At 48.3% G+C, this 19729-nt stretch overlaps 2 protein-coding genes across 7 annotated transcripts in view; both read right to left on the reverse strand.

Annotated features, from left to right (window-relative positions):
• Positions 1-19729, reverse strand: part of LOC114452823 (NLR family CARD domain-containing protein 3-like) — a 1046161-nt gene that overhangs the window by 198009 nt on the left and 828423 nt on the right. The gene's annotated exons all lie outside the window — the stretch shown is intronic.
• rps6ka3b (ribosomal protein S6 kinase, polypeptide 3b) overlaps positions 1-19729 on the reverse strand; it is a 29021-nt gene that overhangs the window by 2955 nt on the left and 6337 nt on the right. The window contains exons 1-20 of one of the 5 annotated variants that reach the window (XM_028432330.1): positions 10945-11186; positions 6483-6599; positions 5975-6056; positions 5269-5349; positions 5040-5119; positions 4582-4688; positions 4460-4497; positions 4190-4332; positions 3648-3718; positions 3093-3181; positions 2842-2906; positions 2650-2752; positions 2435-2544; positions 2211-2336; positions 1994-2083; positions 1751-1909; positions 1448-1609; positions 1079-1230; positions 828-945; positions 56-196 (exon numbers count right to left, since the gene is read on the reverse strand). In XM_028432330.1, the coding sequence (XP_028288131.1) occupies positions 56-196; positions 828-945; positions 1079-1230; positions 1448-1609; positions 1751-1909; positions 1994-2083; positions 2211-2336; positions 2435-2544; positions 2650-2752; positions 2842-2906; positions 3093-3181; positions 3648-3718; positions 4190-4332; positions 4460-4497; positions 4582-4688; positions 5040-5119; positions 5269-5349; positions 5975-6056; positions 6483-6599; positions 10945-11154 (2244 nt within the window). In that variant the 5' untranslated portion in view covers positions 11155-11186. Of the gene's footprint in view, positions 1-55; positions 197-827; positions 946-1078; positions 1231-1447; positions 1610-1750; positions 1910-1993; positions 2084-2210; positions 2340-2434; positions 2545-2649; positions 2753-2841; positions 2907-3092; positions 3182-3647; positions 3719-4189; positions 4333-4459; positions 4498-4581; positions 4689-5039; positions 5120-5268; positions 5350-5974; positions 6057-6482; positions 6600-10944; positions 11187-19729 lie in introns of those variants that run through there. The other 4 variants (XM_028432331.1, XM_028432329.1, XM_028432333.1 and 1 more) reach the window with 4 other exon arrangements.

The raw sequence follows: 19729 nt of genomic DNA on the forward strand, positions 1-19729 counted from the left end.
TGAAGCTGTCAGGAAACACAAAGGTCACAGCCGAGCAGCAGGTGGAGGAACCCACCTTGACCAGGTGCGGCGCGTCCTGTCTGTTCAGAGTGTATTTGGGCAGCTGGTCTCTGTGCGTCACCCACGGGTGTCTGAGGACCTGACCCGCCGTCAGCCGCTGGTGAGGGTCCACGTGCAGCATCTTAGACACCAGATCCTGCAGGGGGTCAGAGGTCAACAGACGTTACCACCTGGAGACCGCTCCTGATCGTTTTAAGGCAGCAGTGCGTGTGTCTGTGTGTCTGTCTGTGTGTGTGTGTGTGTGTGTGTCTGTGTGTGTGTTGTCTGTGTGTCTGTCTGTGTGTTGTGTGTGTGTGTGTGTGTGTGTGTGTCTGTGTCTGTGTCTGTGTGTGTGTGTGTCTGTGTGTCTGTCTGTGTGTGTGTGTGTGTGTGTCTGTGTCTGTGTGTGTGTGTGTGTCTGTGTCTGTCTGTGTGTGTGTGTGTGTGTGTGTCTGTGTCTGTGTGTGTGTGTGTCTGTGTGTGTGTGTGTGTGTGTCTGTCTGTGTGTGTGTGTGTGTGTGTCTGTGTGTGTGTGTGTGTGTGTCTGTGTCTGTGTCTGTGTGTGTGTGTGTCTGTGTGTGTGTGTGTGTCTGTGTGTCTGTGTGTGTGTGTGTGTGTGTGTGTGTGTCTGTGTGTCTGTGTGTGTGTGTGTGTGTGTGTGTGTCTGTGTGTCTGTCTGTGTGTGTGTGTCTGTGTGTCTGTCTGTGTGTGTGTGTGTGTCTGTGTGTCTGTCTGTGTGTGTGTGTGTGTCTGTGTGTGTCTGTGTCTGTGTCTGTGTGTGTGTGCACCTTAGCTTCAGCAGAGACAGAGTTCCAATATCCTCCAGTGAGAGAAAACTTCCCGCTGCCGATTCGAGCCAAAATCTCCTCCGGCGTGTCCTCGGGGCCGTTGGCGAACGGGGTGAAGCTGGAGAGGGAGGGACAGGACGGAGACGGAGAGACGTTCACTACATTTAAAACATTTGGACAGACAACTGAAACACCAGAGAGTAGTGCTGGTCTCAACGTAAACACTGAAGCAGACGTCCTGTGAAACAGACTTAGACAAACAGAAGGAGCGAAACTCAAGCGCCGGTCGCTCTGACGTTCTGCTGGTAAACTGAATGTAGAGGTACCCTGTTAGCATGGTGTAGAGCAGGACTCCCAGGCTCCAGATGTCGCAGGCTGCATCATAACCCTGCTTCTTCAGCACCTGTCAGGAAACACAGCACACAGACATAAGCACCTGCCTCCATTCTAACACCCGCACACATGACGCACTAAGTTCAGCCCTTTATTTAGCAAGACTTTAAATGTCCTGTGTTAGATTAATAACACAAAACATGGCAACATAATGTCCCACATGCTCCACACGGGCAGGACACGAAGAGGAGGCCGATGAAGGACAAACCAAAATGAGCCTGCTGTACCTCGGGAGCGACGAAGTTGGCCGTGTAGCACGGCGTCATGAGCAGGCCGTTCTCTGCTCGCAGCTGTTTGGCGAATCCAAAGTCGCAGATCCTGATGGACTCGGCGTTCCCGCTCTCGTCCACGTACAGGATGTTGCTGGGCTTCAGGTCTCTGTGCACCACCTGCAAACACAAACAGGAAGTCCGGAGGCTCATTATTATGTTTCCAATGGATCTGAATGTGACACGTGATGCATTCAAGGACCACTCTTGAAGCTCAGAGGTCTTTTAATGATAGATTTAGAGGCTGATTTAGAGACTCACTCCTTGTACGTGCAGGTACTCCACCGTCCTGGTGATGGTGTAAAGAACCGCGCTGGCTTCCCGCTCAGAGAAAAACTTCTGTCGGAGGATTTTGTCCAGCAGCTCGCCTCCTTTCATCAGCTCCGTCACCAGGAACACCGACCGGCCGTCATCGTACACCTACGGCGCCGAAACAAAGCGCCCGCACGTCAGGCGGCGACTCATTCAGACAGACGGCAGCCTGAGGGGGCAGTGTGTACTCACGTCCTTCAGGGTGATGATGTTGGGGTGCTGTCCGTATCTCAGGAGGATCTCCACCTCCTCCGTCGGGTCTCTCTTGGCCTTGTTGATGATCTGTAGTAAAGAAAAGTTTGGATGAAGCTTTTTTTCCTTGTATCACACATGATGCATTCAAGGACCACTGCAAACGTCTAAAGGTTTTGGAGTTCAGAGGGTCAGGATGGTCAGGACGCCGCCTTGCCTTGACTGCGTACTCCATGCCGGTCCCTTTGTGTAGGCAGCGCTTGCAGACGGAGTAGGAGCCGATGCCGATGTCCTCTTTGACCTCGTACGCGTCTGCGAACTGCGACGTGCTTCTGTGCAGCTGCTGCTAGCGGTGACACAAACAGAACCTCTCAACACGATGAAGCACTGAAGCAGGTCACAGGCCCCGTGCATCCAAACACCCCGGTCACATGTGTGTACCTGTACGATAGCATTTGGAAGTGGTTGTGTTTCCTCCTCTGTGATGGCCACGAAACTGAATCCTCTGAACAGCTGATGGGCGTTGGCACTCGGCGGGACGCCGGGCGAGTCTGAGGAGCGCACACACACACACACACACACACAGAGCTGTTAACGCTGAGAGAAGACAGAGCGTACTTTAAACGAGCAGCAGCAGCAGCAGCGGCAGCCTGTACCTCTGGGTGTTTTAGCTGTGAACTCTGGATCGAAATAGAAAGTGTCGTCAGGTCGTCCCGCTGCCGGTTTGAAGGGGGGGTGGAGCTCTCTGCGGAACAGCTTCTGTAGGAGGGGACAGAATGTGCTGTGAGCAGAATCCGTCGTCACAGAGCGGCTGCAGCTGATGCTAGTTACCAGACAGAGACGCTCACATTCCAGTCGATGGTGCTGAAGAAGTGATGCCTCTTGATCTCCTCCACTCCGTCCGGTCCCGCTCCTACAAACAAACACAGCAGCTGTCAGGTGAAGGACCGCCAAGAACCAACGCACCTGGATGGTCCCTGAATGCACCACGTGTGCATTTATGTATAACGTACATCCTAAAACTGTGGTATTCAGTAAAACCTCTGACATAAAACACACAGAAGGCTCATGTCGGGGCGGTGCTGTGTGAATATTTTACCCAGTCTGTTGGCAGGGTTGCGTTTAAAAAGGTTCCTGAGGAGACTTTGAGCTTCTGAACTGAGAAACTGCGGCATTCCCAGCTTCGCCCTGCGCACACAGAGAGAGAGAGAGACGAAGGGCGAGGTGAAACAAAGGGAATAACATATTTTATATCCACACTGAAGCATCTGAAAGACTAGACAATAATCTGTCCCTTCACTCAGGAAGCACACTCAGCAGACGGCAGAGTCCACTCAGCGCTTCCTGCTGAACGGGAGGCGGAGGAAGCGGGAGGGGTTTATCTTTTTTTTCCTCCTCGGTGTGAAGACTTTCTCTCTTTCACTTCTCCTCCATCGCCGTTGCTGCTCACACACTCTGAGGCCATTTCCCTTCCTCAGCTCCTCCTCTTCCTCCTGAGTGCTGCACTCCTCTAAAATAAATCCTCCGCTCTCCTCTGGGCTCTCTCTCTCTCTCTCTCTCTCTCTCTCCCTCTTCTCAGATGTACAGTGAGCTGTAATAAAAGCTGTTAGGCGGTGATAGGATCGGAGCGCACAGACAGTATAAAGTGTCTTACTTGAGGATCATGGTCATCGTCTCTTTCCGGTCTTTGCCTTGAAACGGCAGCGTTCCCGTCAGCATCTCAAACTGAGACAAAGAGCAGAAGCTTTAGACCTCCTCACTGCAAATATTGTTTTCACAGCAGATATGAAATGGATGAAATGGATACAGGCGCTGCAACGGGATCAGAAGGGAAAGCTGAGGAGAAGCTGCAGAGCGCTGCCGGCTGATGTCTGACCTACGGAGCACAGAGCTGCTTCCTTTAGCCTGATCTCTGAATGAATCCAGCCGCCTCTCTGTTTGTGAGCAGGTGTGCAGATCACACGTTATAATTGAATATCATCTGCATACAGTGAGGTGTGATGATGGAGCGAAGTGTGAAGTTTGTCATGAAAGAATTAAAGCTGGTTTAAGAGCAGCTCAGTCATCAAGAACCCATTCAGAGCATTTATAGAAGAAAGTGTAAATCTGACCTTATATTCATCATATGATAAAACATCTGCACAACCAGGAAGCCATGACCGACCCACATCAGGGAGTATCTGAAGAGTGTCTCACCATCAGCACGCCGTACGACCACCAGTCGGCGCTCTGCGTGTGCCCCCGTCTGTTCACCACCTCAGGAGCCATGTACTCCACCGTCCCGCAGAAGGAGTAGGCCTTGTTCTCGTGGTCTATCGACTCCTTGCTGAGGCCAAAGTCTGACACACAGAGATCAGAGTGAAAAGCAGCTCTTTTAATACACAGACACACACAGACGACAAACTAAAAGTTCTGTTTCAGGAGTGAAACACAAAAAAAAGAAGAAGACGGTGTAACATTACGCACCGGTCAGCTTGATGTGTCCCTCCTCATCCAGCAGGATGCTGAAACAGCAGAAATGTATTGAGACATTTAATACATGTATAATTCCTGCATTACTGTGTGTGTGTGTGTGTGTGTGTGCGTACTTCTCAGGCTTGAGGTCTCTGTAAATGATGCCGAGGCCGTGAAGGTGGTCGAGGGCCAGGGCGAGCTCTGCCAGGTAAAACTTCACGTCTTCCTCTGTGAACATCACCTGCAGCACAGAGTCCGTTCTTATTGTTTTCTGATGATTGTGACATCATCAACTCATCCAAACACAGATCATCATAACAACATCACAGCGGCAGCAGGACGGGGATGGATGGATAAAACCTGACACTGGGAGGTCAGCCCAGCAAACTGCCTGCCAAGGACAGACGCTTTAAAACCATGGCTGCTGATTGGACGAACCATCTGTCAGTCACTGTCTATTGTGAACGAACTTCAACCAATCAGATTAAAGAGGAATCACAACAATGCAGCTGTTTTAATTCAGGTTAAAAGCTGCTTCATTCCTCCAGGTCCTGATGATGCAGAGCGCCTCCTGTGTTTAGTCTGGGGTTACCTCTTTAGAGAGACGGGTGAACAGGTCTCCTCCTCGGAGAAAATCCAGGATCAGGTACAGTTTCCCCTCCGTCTGAAACGCTGCAGGGAAGGAAGGAAGGAAGGAAGAGAGGCCTGAGATTAGATCTGAAACCTTCCACCACCGGGCTTGTTGCCCGCTGGAAGAGGAGCGACGGCTTCCCATTGGCTGGTGACTCATCATCACGGAGCTCTGCCATTGGCTGACTCACCGTAGTGCAGTTTGACGATGAAGGGATGGTTCACCTCCACCAGGATGTCTCTCTCCATCTTTGTCCTGACCCGGTCACGCACTGGAAACACAACCACACACACACACAGGGTGGAAACACATTAATCACCAGATAAATCACAACAGAATTCCTTATTTGGGTTTTGTTTTGGCTCCCAGATGGCAGCAGATGACTAACTGAGCCACAGAGGAAAGAGAGAGAGACGATGATGAGCAACAACAAAGACGAAAGCATGACACAAAATAAAGGAGCAGGCTGAATTTTTTTTTCCACCAGCAGATGGTGTGTTACTGAGCGCTCTTCCAGGAACTCATTTCCTGTCTTCCTGTGTCTCTCTCTCTCTCCCCTCTCTCTGTGTTTGGTCTCATGTCAATGTGTAAAATTCCATTTCAGGAGATGACGACAGAGACAACACAAAGAATCTACCTGTAAACCGACTTCACGAGATGACTCTGAAATTCTTTCGTTTGCTGCTTATGTGGCAAAGCACACAAAAAGAATTGAAATATATCCTGCGAGGATCGTTTATAATGTTTTTATAGATTCTAAGTTTATCATGGCTGCTGCAGCGACATCCGAGGCCCCACCTGATGATGCCCAGATGATGCAGACCATGACGATCTAGTGAGGGACTATTTTCTGTGGTGGATGAATCCACATTTGCTCCTACGCTGAGTATTGGTACCTTTCAGTGTGGCTTTCTTCAGCACCTTCATGGCATACAGCTGACCAGCGTCCGGGCCTGTAATCTTCCTCACCAGGAACACCTACACACACACACACAGAGCAGCATTAGAAACAGTGTACAGGCCGTGTAATGCAGCGTGTGCACTCAGAGCTGGAGTCCATGTTGGATGTTGTTGTGTATTTTGTGTATTTTTCTGTGTGTGTGTGTGTGTGTTTGTTTGGTTTGGCCTCAATTTCTAGGTCACACTTATGTAGATTGACATAAACACACACACACACACAGAGCTGGCCAAGCAGGAGGCTAATTGTTCATTCATAAAGATGATGATACTGAGCGGGAGCATGAAGGGCCCTTAGCCTGCCGTCTCCATGGCAACAGGCTCTCAAACACTGGCACAGGGGAAACATTACAGGGATTCAAGTGTAAATGAAACCCACACTTATGTGTACACACACACACACACGTTGACAGGCATGTAAACACACACACACACACACGGAGGTACCTTGCCGAAGGAGCCCTGTCCCAGGACTTTGCGCAGCTCGAACTGGCGCGGGTCGGCCTTTTCTGATCCCTCCTTCACGTGATGAGTGATGCTGATCTCTTTGATTGGAACGTCATCCTGTAACACACACACATACAATGATAGGACGCTCACACACTCTGCACAGTAACAGATGAACCAATGCAGTTAGTTATGTGGACTATTGATAACAAATGTCTCTTAACTCACAGTTTCACATGATACCATACAGGAAGTGATAAAAACAGGAAGCCAGCAGTGTGTGTGTGTGTGTGTGTGTGTGTGTGTTATGGTTTTTTACACACCAGTATTATTGTGTAGCATCATATGACAGGAAGAACGTATGTGTAAATGTATGTGGACACCTCGGGGGAGGTGACGCAGGCTGCATATCGTGTGTTGTGTGAAGGGATGTGATGTAATCTTTGTCATCAGAGGGTGGAGGTGAGCAGGAACGTGTGTGTGTGTTATGTATGGAGTGGACTCCAGGTGGAGTTGGTGAACTGTATCATAGGAACACCACGGCTAACCAGGTGCCAAAAATATGAATTCAGCTTCAGATGCTCATGTCGGTCCTTCTGATATTGGGTGTTTCTGTCCTCTGCCCTAAAACACACAAACAGTGTGAACACGGTGTCCACATGGCAACACCAGTCCTCATCACACTCATCAGTACTGGACAACTGAAATTCACCCTCTATAGAATCCAACAGATCAAATCTTAAGCCCACTTTAGCCTCAAAAGACCATGATGCATTGCACTGATCCACAGAAGTAACTATGACTGGATTTTATTTTGAAAGGGATTCTGGGAAACGCACTTCTTCACATCTCAGTGAGTCACACGACAGGTTGAGCCGGCTTCTTGAACGTTCGTCATCTCACAGTGGGAAATTAACACACAAACACACACTGATGCATGCAGAGTCGTCACGGAGCCGCCGCCCCCGATAATACCTGCCCTGTGCTGGAGCCGAGTGACTAATGTGACCACACTGTGTGTGTGTGTGTGTGTGTGTGTGTGTGTGTTCAGAGACACCGTCCTCCCTTCGACTCTTTCCGAAGTGTCCGAGCTCGCTCCTCCTGTGTGTACTCTACAGCTGAGGCAGCACGTCTCAAACAGGTAAACACGCACCGACCGCTTCGCCACCATTTGCTTTCCCATCATGCTCCCTGCACTGCTCTGCTCCCCCACCCCGTCTTTAGACTCACCCCCCTCCCTCACGCTCTGTGTACCTGCAGTTCCCAGGTGGGTGACCTGTTCGCTGCCAATCCCAGTGCATTATGGGTCCTGTAGTCCCGACGGCGGCTCAGGCTATGCGGCGCTAACATGCTCCTGTGCATCGACTGCGAGGCGGCAGGATGGAGCCGGCGCCGGCTTGTGCTCGTCCCTGACACCTCTCCCTCTCTCTCTCTCTCTCTCTCTCTCTCTCTCTCTCTCCAGTCTGCACCTACCTCTCTCTCCCTCAGAGAAATCCTCACCTCCCTTCCTCCCTCAGTCCCTCCTGCTTTCTGGCTTTCTTCATCTGAACCATTCTCACCTCTCCTCTCTCGTTCTCCTCATGGGGACAGGTTACAGCCTGGAGTGGGGGAGGAGCCGTGGATGTGCAGTAGTGGACGGAGTAATCAGATATTTTAACCTCAGTATAAAAGACAATGATTAAAAGTGTTGTGCGGCTGTTGTGCTGCATTATTCAACATCACATAATACTGGATTATGGAGGTCACAGTGGTCAGAGAGCTCCGTCTGGTGAGCTTTGTGGGACGTCATCCTCTTATTTCTCTTCCTGTCTGCGTCTCACCTGCACTATTTACATCTTAAAATGTACGATGCATTACATAGTATGACACAAACACAGAGGCCGGACACGAACCAGAACCATTACAGTCACAAGCCGTCCATCCCAGAGCCTTGAAACACAACTGCAAGTCACCGATTTAAATAAAAGCTTTACTGCTTAAGAGAAAACAGCAGCATAAGGAGTTCATGTATTATTCTGAGGTCTGTTATGTCTGAAAGCAGACTGATGCTGCCATAATAGACTGGAATAAGCAGGATGAAGCTTTAAATGTGCAGTGAGCTGGTCACCAAACCTCCTAAAGTCACTGAAGGTCTGCTGACACAGAGCGAATGCTGATTCACAAAATGTTTTCTTCACAAATCAAACTCACCCTAGCCATTCAAATTCAAATATTCATGTTCAGGGGTTCCACATATAAACTCCACATAATGCAGCTCCATATCTGCACATGCTCAGTTCTGACCAGCTCCACCGCATCCACACATGCTGGTCCAAACCCTTCTTAGGTTTCCTCTGAACCAAAACCATCCCACCAGCACTGTTGATGCAACTTAAACTGGAAATCACAGGTTTCCAGTTGAAGAGTTGGACTAATTGATAGATAATTATCTATGCTGAATGGTCTACACACTCTATTAATGGTACTTGACACGGGCCAAGACCCAAATACAACGCGTGCCTGCTGAGAACGTCAGGAAACATTCATAGTTCCTACAGAAATATTATCATGCAAACGAACATGCAATTAACGCTGCATGGCATCGAGTGTGGAACATCACACTGCTATATGTAAATGCCGTTTCCCACTCAGACCGAGCTGCTGAACGCAGCACGACACCGACAGCAGACAAACAAAAAAAGAGCACACAGCTGAAAATAGGTTGAGAAACGTTTGAAAGGATGCAGAGTTTAGGAATGTTGACATTTTAAATATGTGGTATATGCAGTGTGTGTGTGTGTGTGTGACTCATAACACAGATGGAGGATCAGAGCTGAGGAGACAGGATGCTCATGTAGCACCTCTTAATCACAGGATTAAAACTGCAAACCCTGCACCTGTCCTGCCAGCTCTCACACACACACACCTGCATGTGCCCACAGACAAACTTTACATGTCTCTCTAACCTGTTATTGTCCCCGTCATGTCTCTACTGACACATGCAAACTGAGAAACACACACACTGTTTTCAATTGACGCTGACTATTAAAGTCTCACACACACACCAGCCGTGAAAAAAAAAAATAAATAAAAAGCTGAGGACTGGCTGATAAACTGAGCATCTAAACTAAACTAATGAAACTTCTCACCTCAGCGTGTTCATGAATGTATTTATGAGGCTTTTTTTGATGGTGATAATAAGAATTACACCTGAGGCTGAGACTTCCTGGCTACGAAGCCTACGAAGGCCACGCCTCTGCACATCCAACGGTCATTAACATGCTGCTCCTGTTGCCTAGCAACCCACCAATGGTACCAAAATGTAAAAGTTTGCTTCGTTTGTGACATCTGCTGTATAAACAATTCAAATGTTGCCGTCGTGCAATGAATTCTGGGATATTCTGGGTCGAAGAAAGACCCAAACTTTGCATCAGTCAGAGAAGAAGTTCACGGAGGAGCCTTCAGCTACTGTTCATGCTCATGATCAGTCTTCAGTGTTTCTGGAGAGAAAGAATGAAGCTCCTACATTTCCCATGGTGCAACTTTGTTCCTTTTTTTTTGTTTATATTTATATTTCAGAGTTGCATGACAAAAAACAGACGGCTTTAAAGTTCATGTCAGACTGAGTGCTCGACCTCTGTGTGCTGCACACAGCTGGGTTTCTGATGAGCCCGAGCCAGACGAGCACTGTGCAGTCTGAGCAAAGTTACAAAAATACCATCATACTTACACAGGAATAATAAAAATAAAGTAATATGCGGTCACCCTGAGGTAATATCCACTGTCTAAAAACAAACAGGTTTCACTGAAGCATCTGTAGCACAGCAGGCCTGCACCACTTCACATCGTCTGTCCTCTGTCAGACCTGATTAACAGGGTGGATCAGGATGATGCTGTTACAGCAGCAGCAGCAGCAGACTTCCCCTGCAGACACATTACAGCCCTCATATTAAATTAACATAAACTCTGCACACGTCTGAAACTTCTGCTCCGACAGAAATCAACACGCGTGTCTGGCTGCATCATGACCGACAGCGTCAACCTGCTGCTCTGCTCCACAGCACAGAAGCTGGTGTTAGGACACGTCAGAGGACGAGGGTGCTGGTAACTCGACTCTCCAGCACCCTTTACTGTCCCCAGCACACACACACACACACACACACACACAGAAGGTGTGTATACATAGCTGATCTACAGGCCTTCAGAGTAAACAACAACAACAACAACAAATATCCTGATAAAAAGGGCAGATTTCTGTCTGTGTGCCATCTGCTTTCTGAAATAGCTGCACACCATCAGCTGATTCCACAAACATAAACACCTTCCACCCTGAGCCGAGCTGAGATTCAACACACACAGAATAAAGCCACATCCTGTGTGGCGCCCAGAAAGACATCGCAGCATTTCCACCCTCTATCACGTATGTGAAGTCACAGCTGTCACTCAGATCCTGTCCCTGCTGACTCCACTCATGACTACTCACAGCCACACTGGCGTGTTCTGGTCCACAACAGCCTGAAGCTGTCCCCCCGTCCTTGTCCCATCGGTCGCCTCTTGTGGTCCAGGTCGGACAGAAGCCGCCAGCGAGCCGCAGGAGGCGTCGCAGCGACTTCAGCCGCCTCCTCAGCGCTCGGACGAGACCTGCGGCGGCACACACACACGCCGGCTTGGCTTCAGCCGTGCAGTGGGTCATTGTGAACCGAGAGGCTCGCAGCAAATGACTACTTGGACAAACAAGTGTGTCTGTGAGTCAGTGTGAGGGGATACCCAGAGGAAGGGCAGGCGAAGGGGCGGCCGAGGGGGGGGGATCCAAATTAGGATGGGAAGTGGGATCCCCCTCCAGTCCCCCACCCCCCCTCTCTTCACCAGCTGTAACCTTCCACCCAGTGTTTCCACCAGGTGTCCTGGAGATCCCCATTCACTCCACAGAACCCGCTGACCAATGACTGAACGCAGGCGGAGAGGAGCTCCCGCTGCTATTTACACACTCACCCTGGGTCAGAGGAACCCTTCACCACAGTTCTAATTTAATCCATCCTCTGAAGGTGTGAACGTATATTTAAACAGAAAGAAACGAGCTTCGTTCATTCATCTGACAATGTGGACACAGATACCGTCCACCTGTCCCCCGCTCTCACAAACACAATGTACACAATGCTGGTGTGGACTGCTCGCAGGATGTCTGACATTTCTTGGATTACCGCCACCTGTTGTCACCTTCACTGTGACAGCGCTGGGTTCCACACACACACACACACTGATGGCACCGAATTCCAGAACACAAAGTGCACCTGTGAGTCCTGTTTGTGTAACAACAGGAGACAGGAAGAGGGTTTTAAAGTCAGCCGCAGTGTTTTTATTAATGTCATTTATTCATATCCTTCCCAGCTTCAGCGGTGAACTCTGGCAGACCGACTGACCCTGAACGTGGTCACACACAGACACAGGGTCAGGGTCTGAGGGCGTTACATTAATGAAGCAGAGGGCTGGATTTAAGCCTCAGTCCACCCTGTTCATCCTTATTATACTGTAGATATAATATAACAACCACACCTGAACAATGAATGAACGCTATAAACATAACGTGTAAACCCCACCATGAGAATGGCACGAAACCAAATCACCTGATGGGACTCACACCGGGTCTAACGGTTGAAAAACTGAATGACGTCTGGTTTGGTTTGGTGCTGTTGCCACTTTACGTTTCACTCAAACTAAACATTGAGCTTATAACTATCTTCTGTCTGTGACGTAGACCATAACGTTCTGTACTGCCCCACTAGCCATTTACACCAGCCGTCACTGATGGCGGTGCTGCTTTTTGTCCTTTACTGCAACAAGGTTAAAGAACTTTGAGCACATGAAACATGTTTGTGTGTTTATGTTGTGAGTTCAGTGACGGACACACAGTGTGAGACAAAGAGAGGAGGGAAGTGCTGCCACATTTTCAGCATCACACACATCATCTGTGCTAATAAATATAAAAAGTTGGACTCAAGTAATAATTCCAACCAGACTGTCTGTGTGTGTCTGTGTGTGTGTGGTGTGTGTGTGTGTGTGTGTGTGTGTGTGTGTGAGAGAGACAATCCTGTTGATCTAAAGCTTTTTCCACTGTTGCTCCCAGCATGAGGCGCAGCAACAGCTAAACGGCTGAAATGTCAATGTAATGTAAATATGCGTGTCTGTGTGTGTCTGTGTCTGTGTGTGTGTGTGTGTGTAAAGCTTCTCCATGGCAGCAGCTATCATGGATTGAGTGAGCGGGATTCCATTCCAGACGATCTGTGCCCCCCCTCCCTCCCCCTAAGCCTGTTACACAATCAAATTAACAGGCCGGATGGCCACCTCACACACACACACACACAAACACACACAGACACACACACTGACAGATATACACACACAAACACACACACACACAGGCACACTTGGGATTTGTCAGGTTAGAGGCATAAAGTGCATTTCCGCTGGCCTTCCCTAAAGCTCATATAACACACACACACACACACACAGACACAGACACACACACACACACACACACACCCTGACAGCCACCTGTCCACAACATCACACAGTTAGATCACTGCACAAACTAAAGTCTGCTGCCAAATATTTAAAACTTTTCACACAGGAGACAAACGGAAGAGTTGCTGAGCTCTCAGTCGCTCCAGGCATGTTAAGTTCAGTGAGAGCACCACAGAAGAAGAACAGCAAGTAGAGAGAGCTCCACCTACAGAGAGTCAAAGCACATCAACAGACAACCTGAGTCTGTATGTTAGACCTGACCCTCTGCGTCACAGGACAGAACCTGAATGGATCCACAATATGAGCGGTTCTCAAGGTCAACTGGACAAGAACATTTCTGATGATGTTCATAGGAGACAAACTGTTTAATCAGTGAGACGGCGGACCACAAGAGACAGAAAGAAGATGTAGACGGTGATGAAACAGAGAGAGGCGGATATGATCTGCAGCCGAGGCCAAACTTTAGTACAGAGAGAGAGGGAGCATTAAGAATGGATGAGGAGGAGCAGAGGGAGGACATCATCATTTATTCAAGAGCTGGCAAGACAAGATCCTCAATCACTGCGCTGCACACACACACACAGACACACACACACACACACACACAGTCAGAGTGTTTCATTGTGCTGTTAACTGATCTACCAAGAAGCACACAGACGTACGTAGACAGAGATGAAACAGAGCGGAGTGAGATGGTCAGGAAATCCTCCTGGAGGTCTTTGCAGTTAAAAACATAAACAACCACGACCTTAGTCCTAAAAACGTCAACCCAAACCAGCAGGTCTGTAAAGACAGAAAGACTCAGACGTCTGATGCTCCTTGAATGTGTCATTCTGATCCTTCTGAGAGAAAATAAAACCAAATCTAAGCAAACAATTCTTCATGTTATTCTTCTGAGAAAGCTCTAAACAAACAGTACAAAGTGTTTGCACTAAAACATTCTGTTTTGCACTCATGACGCCATCATGGACGGGACGTCATGTGACCAGCAGTCACATGACAACAAATTTCTGCACTGAACTGTCCATCAGAACTACAGAGAAGAAAAACTTTAATTTATCTGAAGAGACGTTCACTGACGATAAGGCCAAAAAGTGAGAGAGATGAGGACACACTGAGTTATGAGGAAGGGGGACAGCTCTGAGACAGAACATTTTGTCACCATGCCAACCATGTTACCATGGTGATCTGTCCATAACACACACACACCTCAATGTGATCTGTTGGACAGTGGACCCTCTGTCTGTGCACTCATCCTCTCTCTTCTTCCTCTCTTTTTTGTATCCCTCTCTCACCCAACTCATTACAGGAAATCAAAGCAGCGCATCCACTGCCAGCACACACACACACAAACACACACACACACAAACACACAAACACACACACACAAATGCAACACGTGAGAGTACATGCCGACTGTCCACTACAGAGAACACTAATCACTCACTGCCTTTACTCTTCATTCCGACTCATCTCACAGCCAGACCGCTGCAGGCACCACGCACTGAGAGGGAGCTGGACCTGTCGGTCCCAGGACCACATGAGACCGAGCACGTCGGCTCTACATCCAGGTTACTGTGAGGACCAGAGCGCTCTCACTGCACGGCCTCAAAACTTTACCAGAAGAGTTTCAGCAGCAGACTTCTTTACAGGCAGCAACTCATAAAGTCAGTACATTTTACTGAACTGAATTTGAACCGTTACACAAACAGACCCGGGGTCCTTCAAAGAATCACGACTGATGAAACCATCCCGGACAGACAGCAAATGACAGAGTGTGATAACAGTGTGTGTGTGCCATCTGTGTGTGTGTGTGTGTGCGTACTGTACCTGGTATTGCCTGTTCCTAACATAAAATAAAAGTGTCTTCATCTTGCTCCTCTCCTGTCACAGCGCCGCTCAAACTGATTAACGGACAAAGTTGTTAGAACGCACAGCACCGAGGGACACACACACACACACACACACACAGACACACACACACACAGGAAGGCCCTCCAGCTGTTCATCGTGGCGATTAAAACATGTCCTGCCATTGTTTCTCTGGCAACAACATCTGCACACATCTGTCCTTGGAGGACCTCCCCTGCCAGTCTCTCTCTCTCACAGTCACTGCAGGGACAAGCAGGAAGCCAGTGACAAACTTTACATCACTAACATCATCGCCGCCGATTTCCCACAGGTCTGTGAACGTGAGCGGGGCGGAGAGGAGGAAGACCAGGAAGTGTCCGACATGAAACCGGAGGAGGAGGAGGATAAAGAGGAGGAGGATGGTTTGAAGTCTCTAAGCTAAAGTGTAGGTCATTCCAACATTTCAGAGCCTCTTCCTTTCAACAATAACATTTATCTACGTGTCACAAATACAAACTTCCTCCCTACGTGTGTGTGTGTGTGTGTGTGGGGCGCCACAGAGGACAGTTCACCATGATCTTGTGTCTTTAAAAAAACTCTTTATATGATCGAAGATCTGCAGAATAAATTAATAATCAGGGCATCGTGAGCTGCATCTTTCCTCATCAAGCCAAAAACAACAGGATGCTGATTTTACATCAAAGCCAGCAATCAGTGCTCAAAATCATCAGTCAGTCATCACCGCAATCTGTGCTGCAACGCAACTTAAAAATAACAACACACACGAGAGAGAAGAAGTCCCAGAAACGTCTGCAGAGCGTCAAACTGTCAGAGGGTAGAGGCCAGCCACCAGGGTCCCCACAAGTATATAATTGCCTTATTGTGTGTGTGTGTGTGTGTGTGTGTGTGTGTGTGTTGTTGCTCTGTGATTGGTCTGTTCCTGGACAGCACTGTATTCAGGAAAAGCGGCGCCGGGTTACACAGATTACATCATCACCCCATGACCTCACAATGGTTGTACCCACAATGCCTTGTTCACAATATGGACACACACACACACAGTGACCCTGCCTATTGCCACAAAAGGAAAAAGAGAGGAAATGTTTCCAACACACACACACACACACACGCACACACACACACACTCCCTCCTTTGCTGCATGCCTCTTATCAATCAATATTTCCTTTCTCTCTCTTTCTATCCATCAATATCCACTCAGGCCAGTGTGGGTGGGGTAGAGGTTTCCATTTTAGGTGTTAAGGCTTGTGCGCACACACACTTCCTGCCTCCCTCTCACACACACACACACACACACACACACACACACACACAGAAGGATGACCACAGATGAAAACAAATAACCACCAAGAGCCGAACCCAAACACTAAAATAGCTCCGTTCACAAAAGTAGAACCAACAAAATGACCCAATATGCCGACAGCTGCTTTTGTTTACAGCCTTTGTCTGGACATAAAACACACACACAGACACACACACACACAGACAGACACACACACACACACCCAGGGTCTATGCTTTAGGTTCCAAGTTCAGAGGTTGTGACCGTTTAAGTGGATGAGTTGTTTCCAAGGAATGTCTCGTCTATCTGATCCTTCTCTCACGCAACACACACAGTCACACACACACACACACACACACAGTCACACACACCTGAGCATGGTGAATAAGAGTGTTGTGTGTTGGGTGTGTTTGTGTGTGTGGGCGTTTAAAAGACGCCAGAGAAAGTCAGTCCAGATGGCCGGAGAAGATTACACACCATCTGCCAGAGAGTGCTACACACACACACACACACACGCACACACACGCACACAGTGATTAATGGAAACTAAAAATGATTTCTCTAATAAGGAAATTCATTATATTTATAGCTTTTGTGGAAAAGGCCTTGTTCTTGGGGAGTAATGAATAATTGAGCCTTCTTCAATAATTCGTCAGGAAAAATGAGGAAATGGGTCCACGTGAGGTGTCAGACTTTATTACTCTGTGTGTCCACAGCTGCAGTGTGTGTGTGTGTGTGTGTGTGTGTGTGTGTAGTTCCCATTTACATCAGACTGTATGAGCCTAGTTGTAAAGGTGTAGCTGACCTAAATACTCCCATAGAAGACAAGTAGGGTGGATGTCCCTGCAGCAAGCACAGGCCAGGTCCAGGGCTCGAACTCTGACATGGTGCCATGCTATCAGCTACATTTTCCAAATGTAAGCACCTCTCTTCCACACACACATCCATTTGGCGTTATGCTCACATCATGGCCAGTCCTGCCAACCTCGCCATCTCAAACACCAGTCTTCTCTCTACCTGTTTTTGTCCTGTACTACAGGGTCAAGGGGGGCTGGAGCCTGTCCAGGGTCGCCAGTCCGTCGCAGGGCAACATACAGACAGACAACATTCACACTCACACCTACAGGCAATTTAGAGTCACTAATTAACCAAGCGTGTCTTCAGAGTGAGGAGGAAAAACCCACACAGGCACAGGGAGAAGGTTCAAGCTCCACACAGAGAGACCCAGCTGGAACCAAACCAGGGGCCTTCCTAGTGTGAGAAGGTTCTCCTCAAAGAGTGAAAACTGAAACGATGATCTGGGTTCAGGAGCGATGCCCTAACATGGAGGAGGCTCAGCTTATAAAAGGGCCTATAGGAGGAAACCAAGCAGCAACCTGCAGGGGCTGAGACATGAAGTTCACCCCACAGCCTCTAGAGGCCGGGACCAGAAGTGCATCAATGCAACAGACAAAAAAGTCTCCAGTGATCCTGACAGATCAGCTCGTGCTGTCGGTCTGTGTCTTTACAGGCCCTGAACACAAACATTCATCAGACTACGGAGCAGAAACACACACAGACGGGTTCACAGGAACACACCGGGGTCAGCCTGGCGCAGGAAGTTTTATCTTTTCTTTTTGGTTTTCTTTCTTTGCTGCCAGACAGCGGAGAACCTGAGCAGCTCGTCCTCCAGATGTTCAGCTCGTCCTGCAGCCGCCGGCTCAAACGCACTCGCTTCACAGAACAGCAGCTTTCTGTCTTTTAGGATATTTATTTCAGCTTCTTTGAAACAAAGTGCGTCAGTTGTTCACTGAACATCGTCATGCTTTCTCCATGAACCAGTCTTTAAACACAGTCTAACTCTTCCCTGAAGCTTAACGTGCCCAAAAGCAGCAAAGACACATACGCTTAAGCTTTCATTCTAAACATAAATGTTTAACATACAACACATACATTTATGATGTGGCTCTGAAATCTACATCTTGTATTTGAATGTTAGTGATGATGAACTCTGTGAGGCTGAACGTGCTCAACACAACAAACACACAACGTTAAACAAGAGTTGTTGGCGTTGGAGTCCGAGTCGGTCTCTCCCGCGGCGAATGAGTGACCTCATCCTGATGAGACATGATATTGTGTCTGCCGGACACACACACACTCACACACACTCACACACACACACACAGCTGAACAGCAGCAGATGGCAGCAGATGTTAGCTGGTCCCTCAGAGGGCGGCGATGTTCCAAACGCTGTCTGGAAACCATTTTCTGCCTCACTGGGGGGATCAGAGTGTGTGTGTGTGTGTGACTATGTGTGCTACTGACTCAACAATGAGCAGTGCAGTCAGTATGTCAACTGAATGTGATCTTGCTGCCACATTCAAACTAGTGATAATGACTCTGTGTGTGTGTGTGTGTGTGTCTGTGTGTGTGTGTCAACGAACAGCAGACTCGAGTGTGACTGTGCTGTGATGATAGTGTGTCTGTGTGTGTGACTGCACTGTCGTGTCTTTGTGAGGACCACTGGAGTTAATATAAACCTTCAAACTGGGGACATTTTTGGACAAAGTGCATCAAAAAGCCGCAGTTTTTGACAACGGCTGCAGAGTGAGCCGTGCTTTGTGAACGGTGCTTTGTTTCTGAGCGTAGCTGTGTCTTTCTGTGGCATGAACGCTGTAATTAGCTGTGTTTATCACTGGCTGTGTGACTATTCCTCTCTGACTGCACCTTTGCTCAGCTGTGGAGCAGAGATGTCTCTGTTTCTGCGCCTCGAGTCCAGATCTCTGCTGTGTTAGCCACATGCCTCATAATGAGATGTAAGGACATCAGTAAATCATTATAAAGGTAGAACCTCTAAATGTTGGACAGGAAACAGCTAAAACAATGATTCCATTATCAAAAACTGTCCATTTATTTTTGCCTTCACTCGTCCTTACAGGTCAGATTTAGCCAGCTCTGCATTTGGGTCACTTGCACTCTCCCGATTTTCAGCTACCGTACGTGACACAAAGAGAGAGAGAGCTGCCTCATTACCACAGTTTAACCTGAGCGCACACACACACACACACACACACACACGTTTCACAATGAGCTGAACCAGTGGAACAGTCAAACTCACTCATTAACAGTTTTATAATATATTCATCCTCACACACATGTAGTGTGATGTTTATAACATGTGCACATCTAGTTTCTTGCCTCAGAGGTAGGTGTGTGTGTGTGTGTGTGTGTGTGTGTGTGTGTGTGTGTGTGTGTGTGTGTGCTGCAGACTCTGGAGAGTGAGGTAATGAGCGCTCAGCTCTTCTCAGACAGTCGATCCATAAGCCATCTCCTCCTGCATTTAAAAAATCAATGCATGCAGCTGCCCTGCCGCCGACTAATACACACACACACACACACACACACACACAGACACACACAGAGTGTGCTAGGACGAAGATCCTTAAAGTAGGATCAAAGTCAGATTCTGTGTAATTCAAGTGGAAGCATCAGGTACTGAGCTCCAGCTCTGAGCCATCAGTCTGGGTGTTTCCACTTAGAGTGAAGCAATCATTGGTTCTCAGGAACCACCCACAGGCACTGGACTGGATTCCAGCTCTCCTCAGGCTGATCTTA

This window comes from Parambassis ranga, chromosome 20, assembly GCF_900634625.1.
Source record: "Parambassis ranga chromosome 20, fParRan2.1, whole genome shotgun sequence".
Lineage (NCBI taxonomy): Eukaryota > Metazoa > Chordata > Actinopteri > Ambassidae > Parambassis > Parambassis ranga.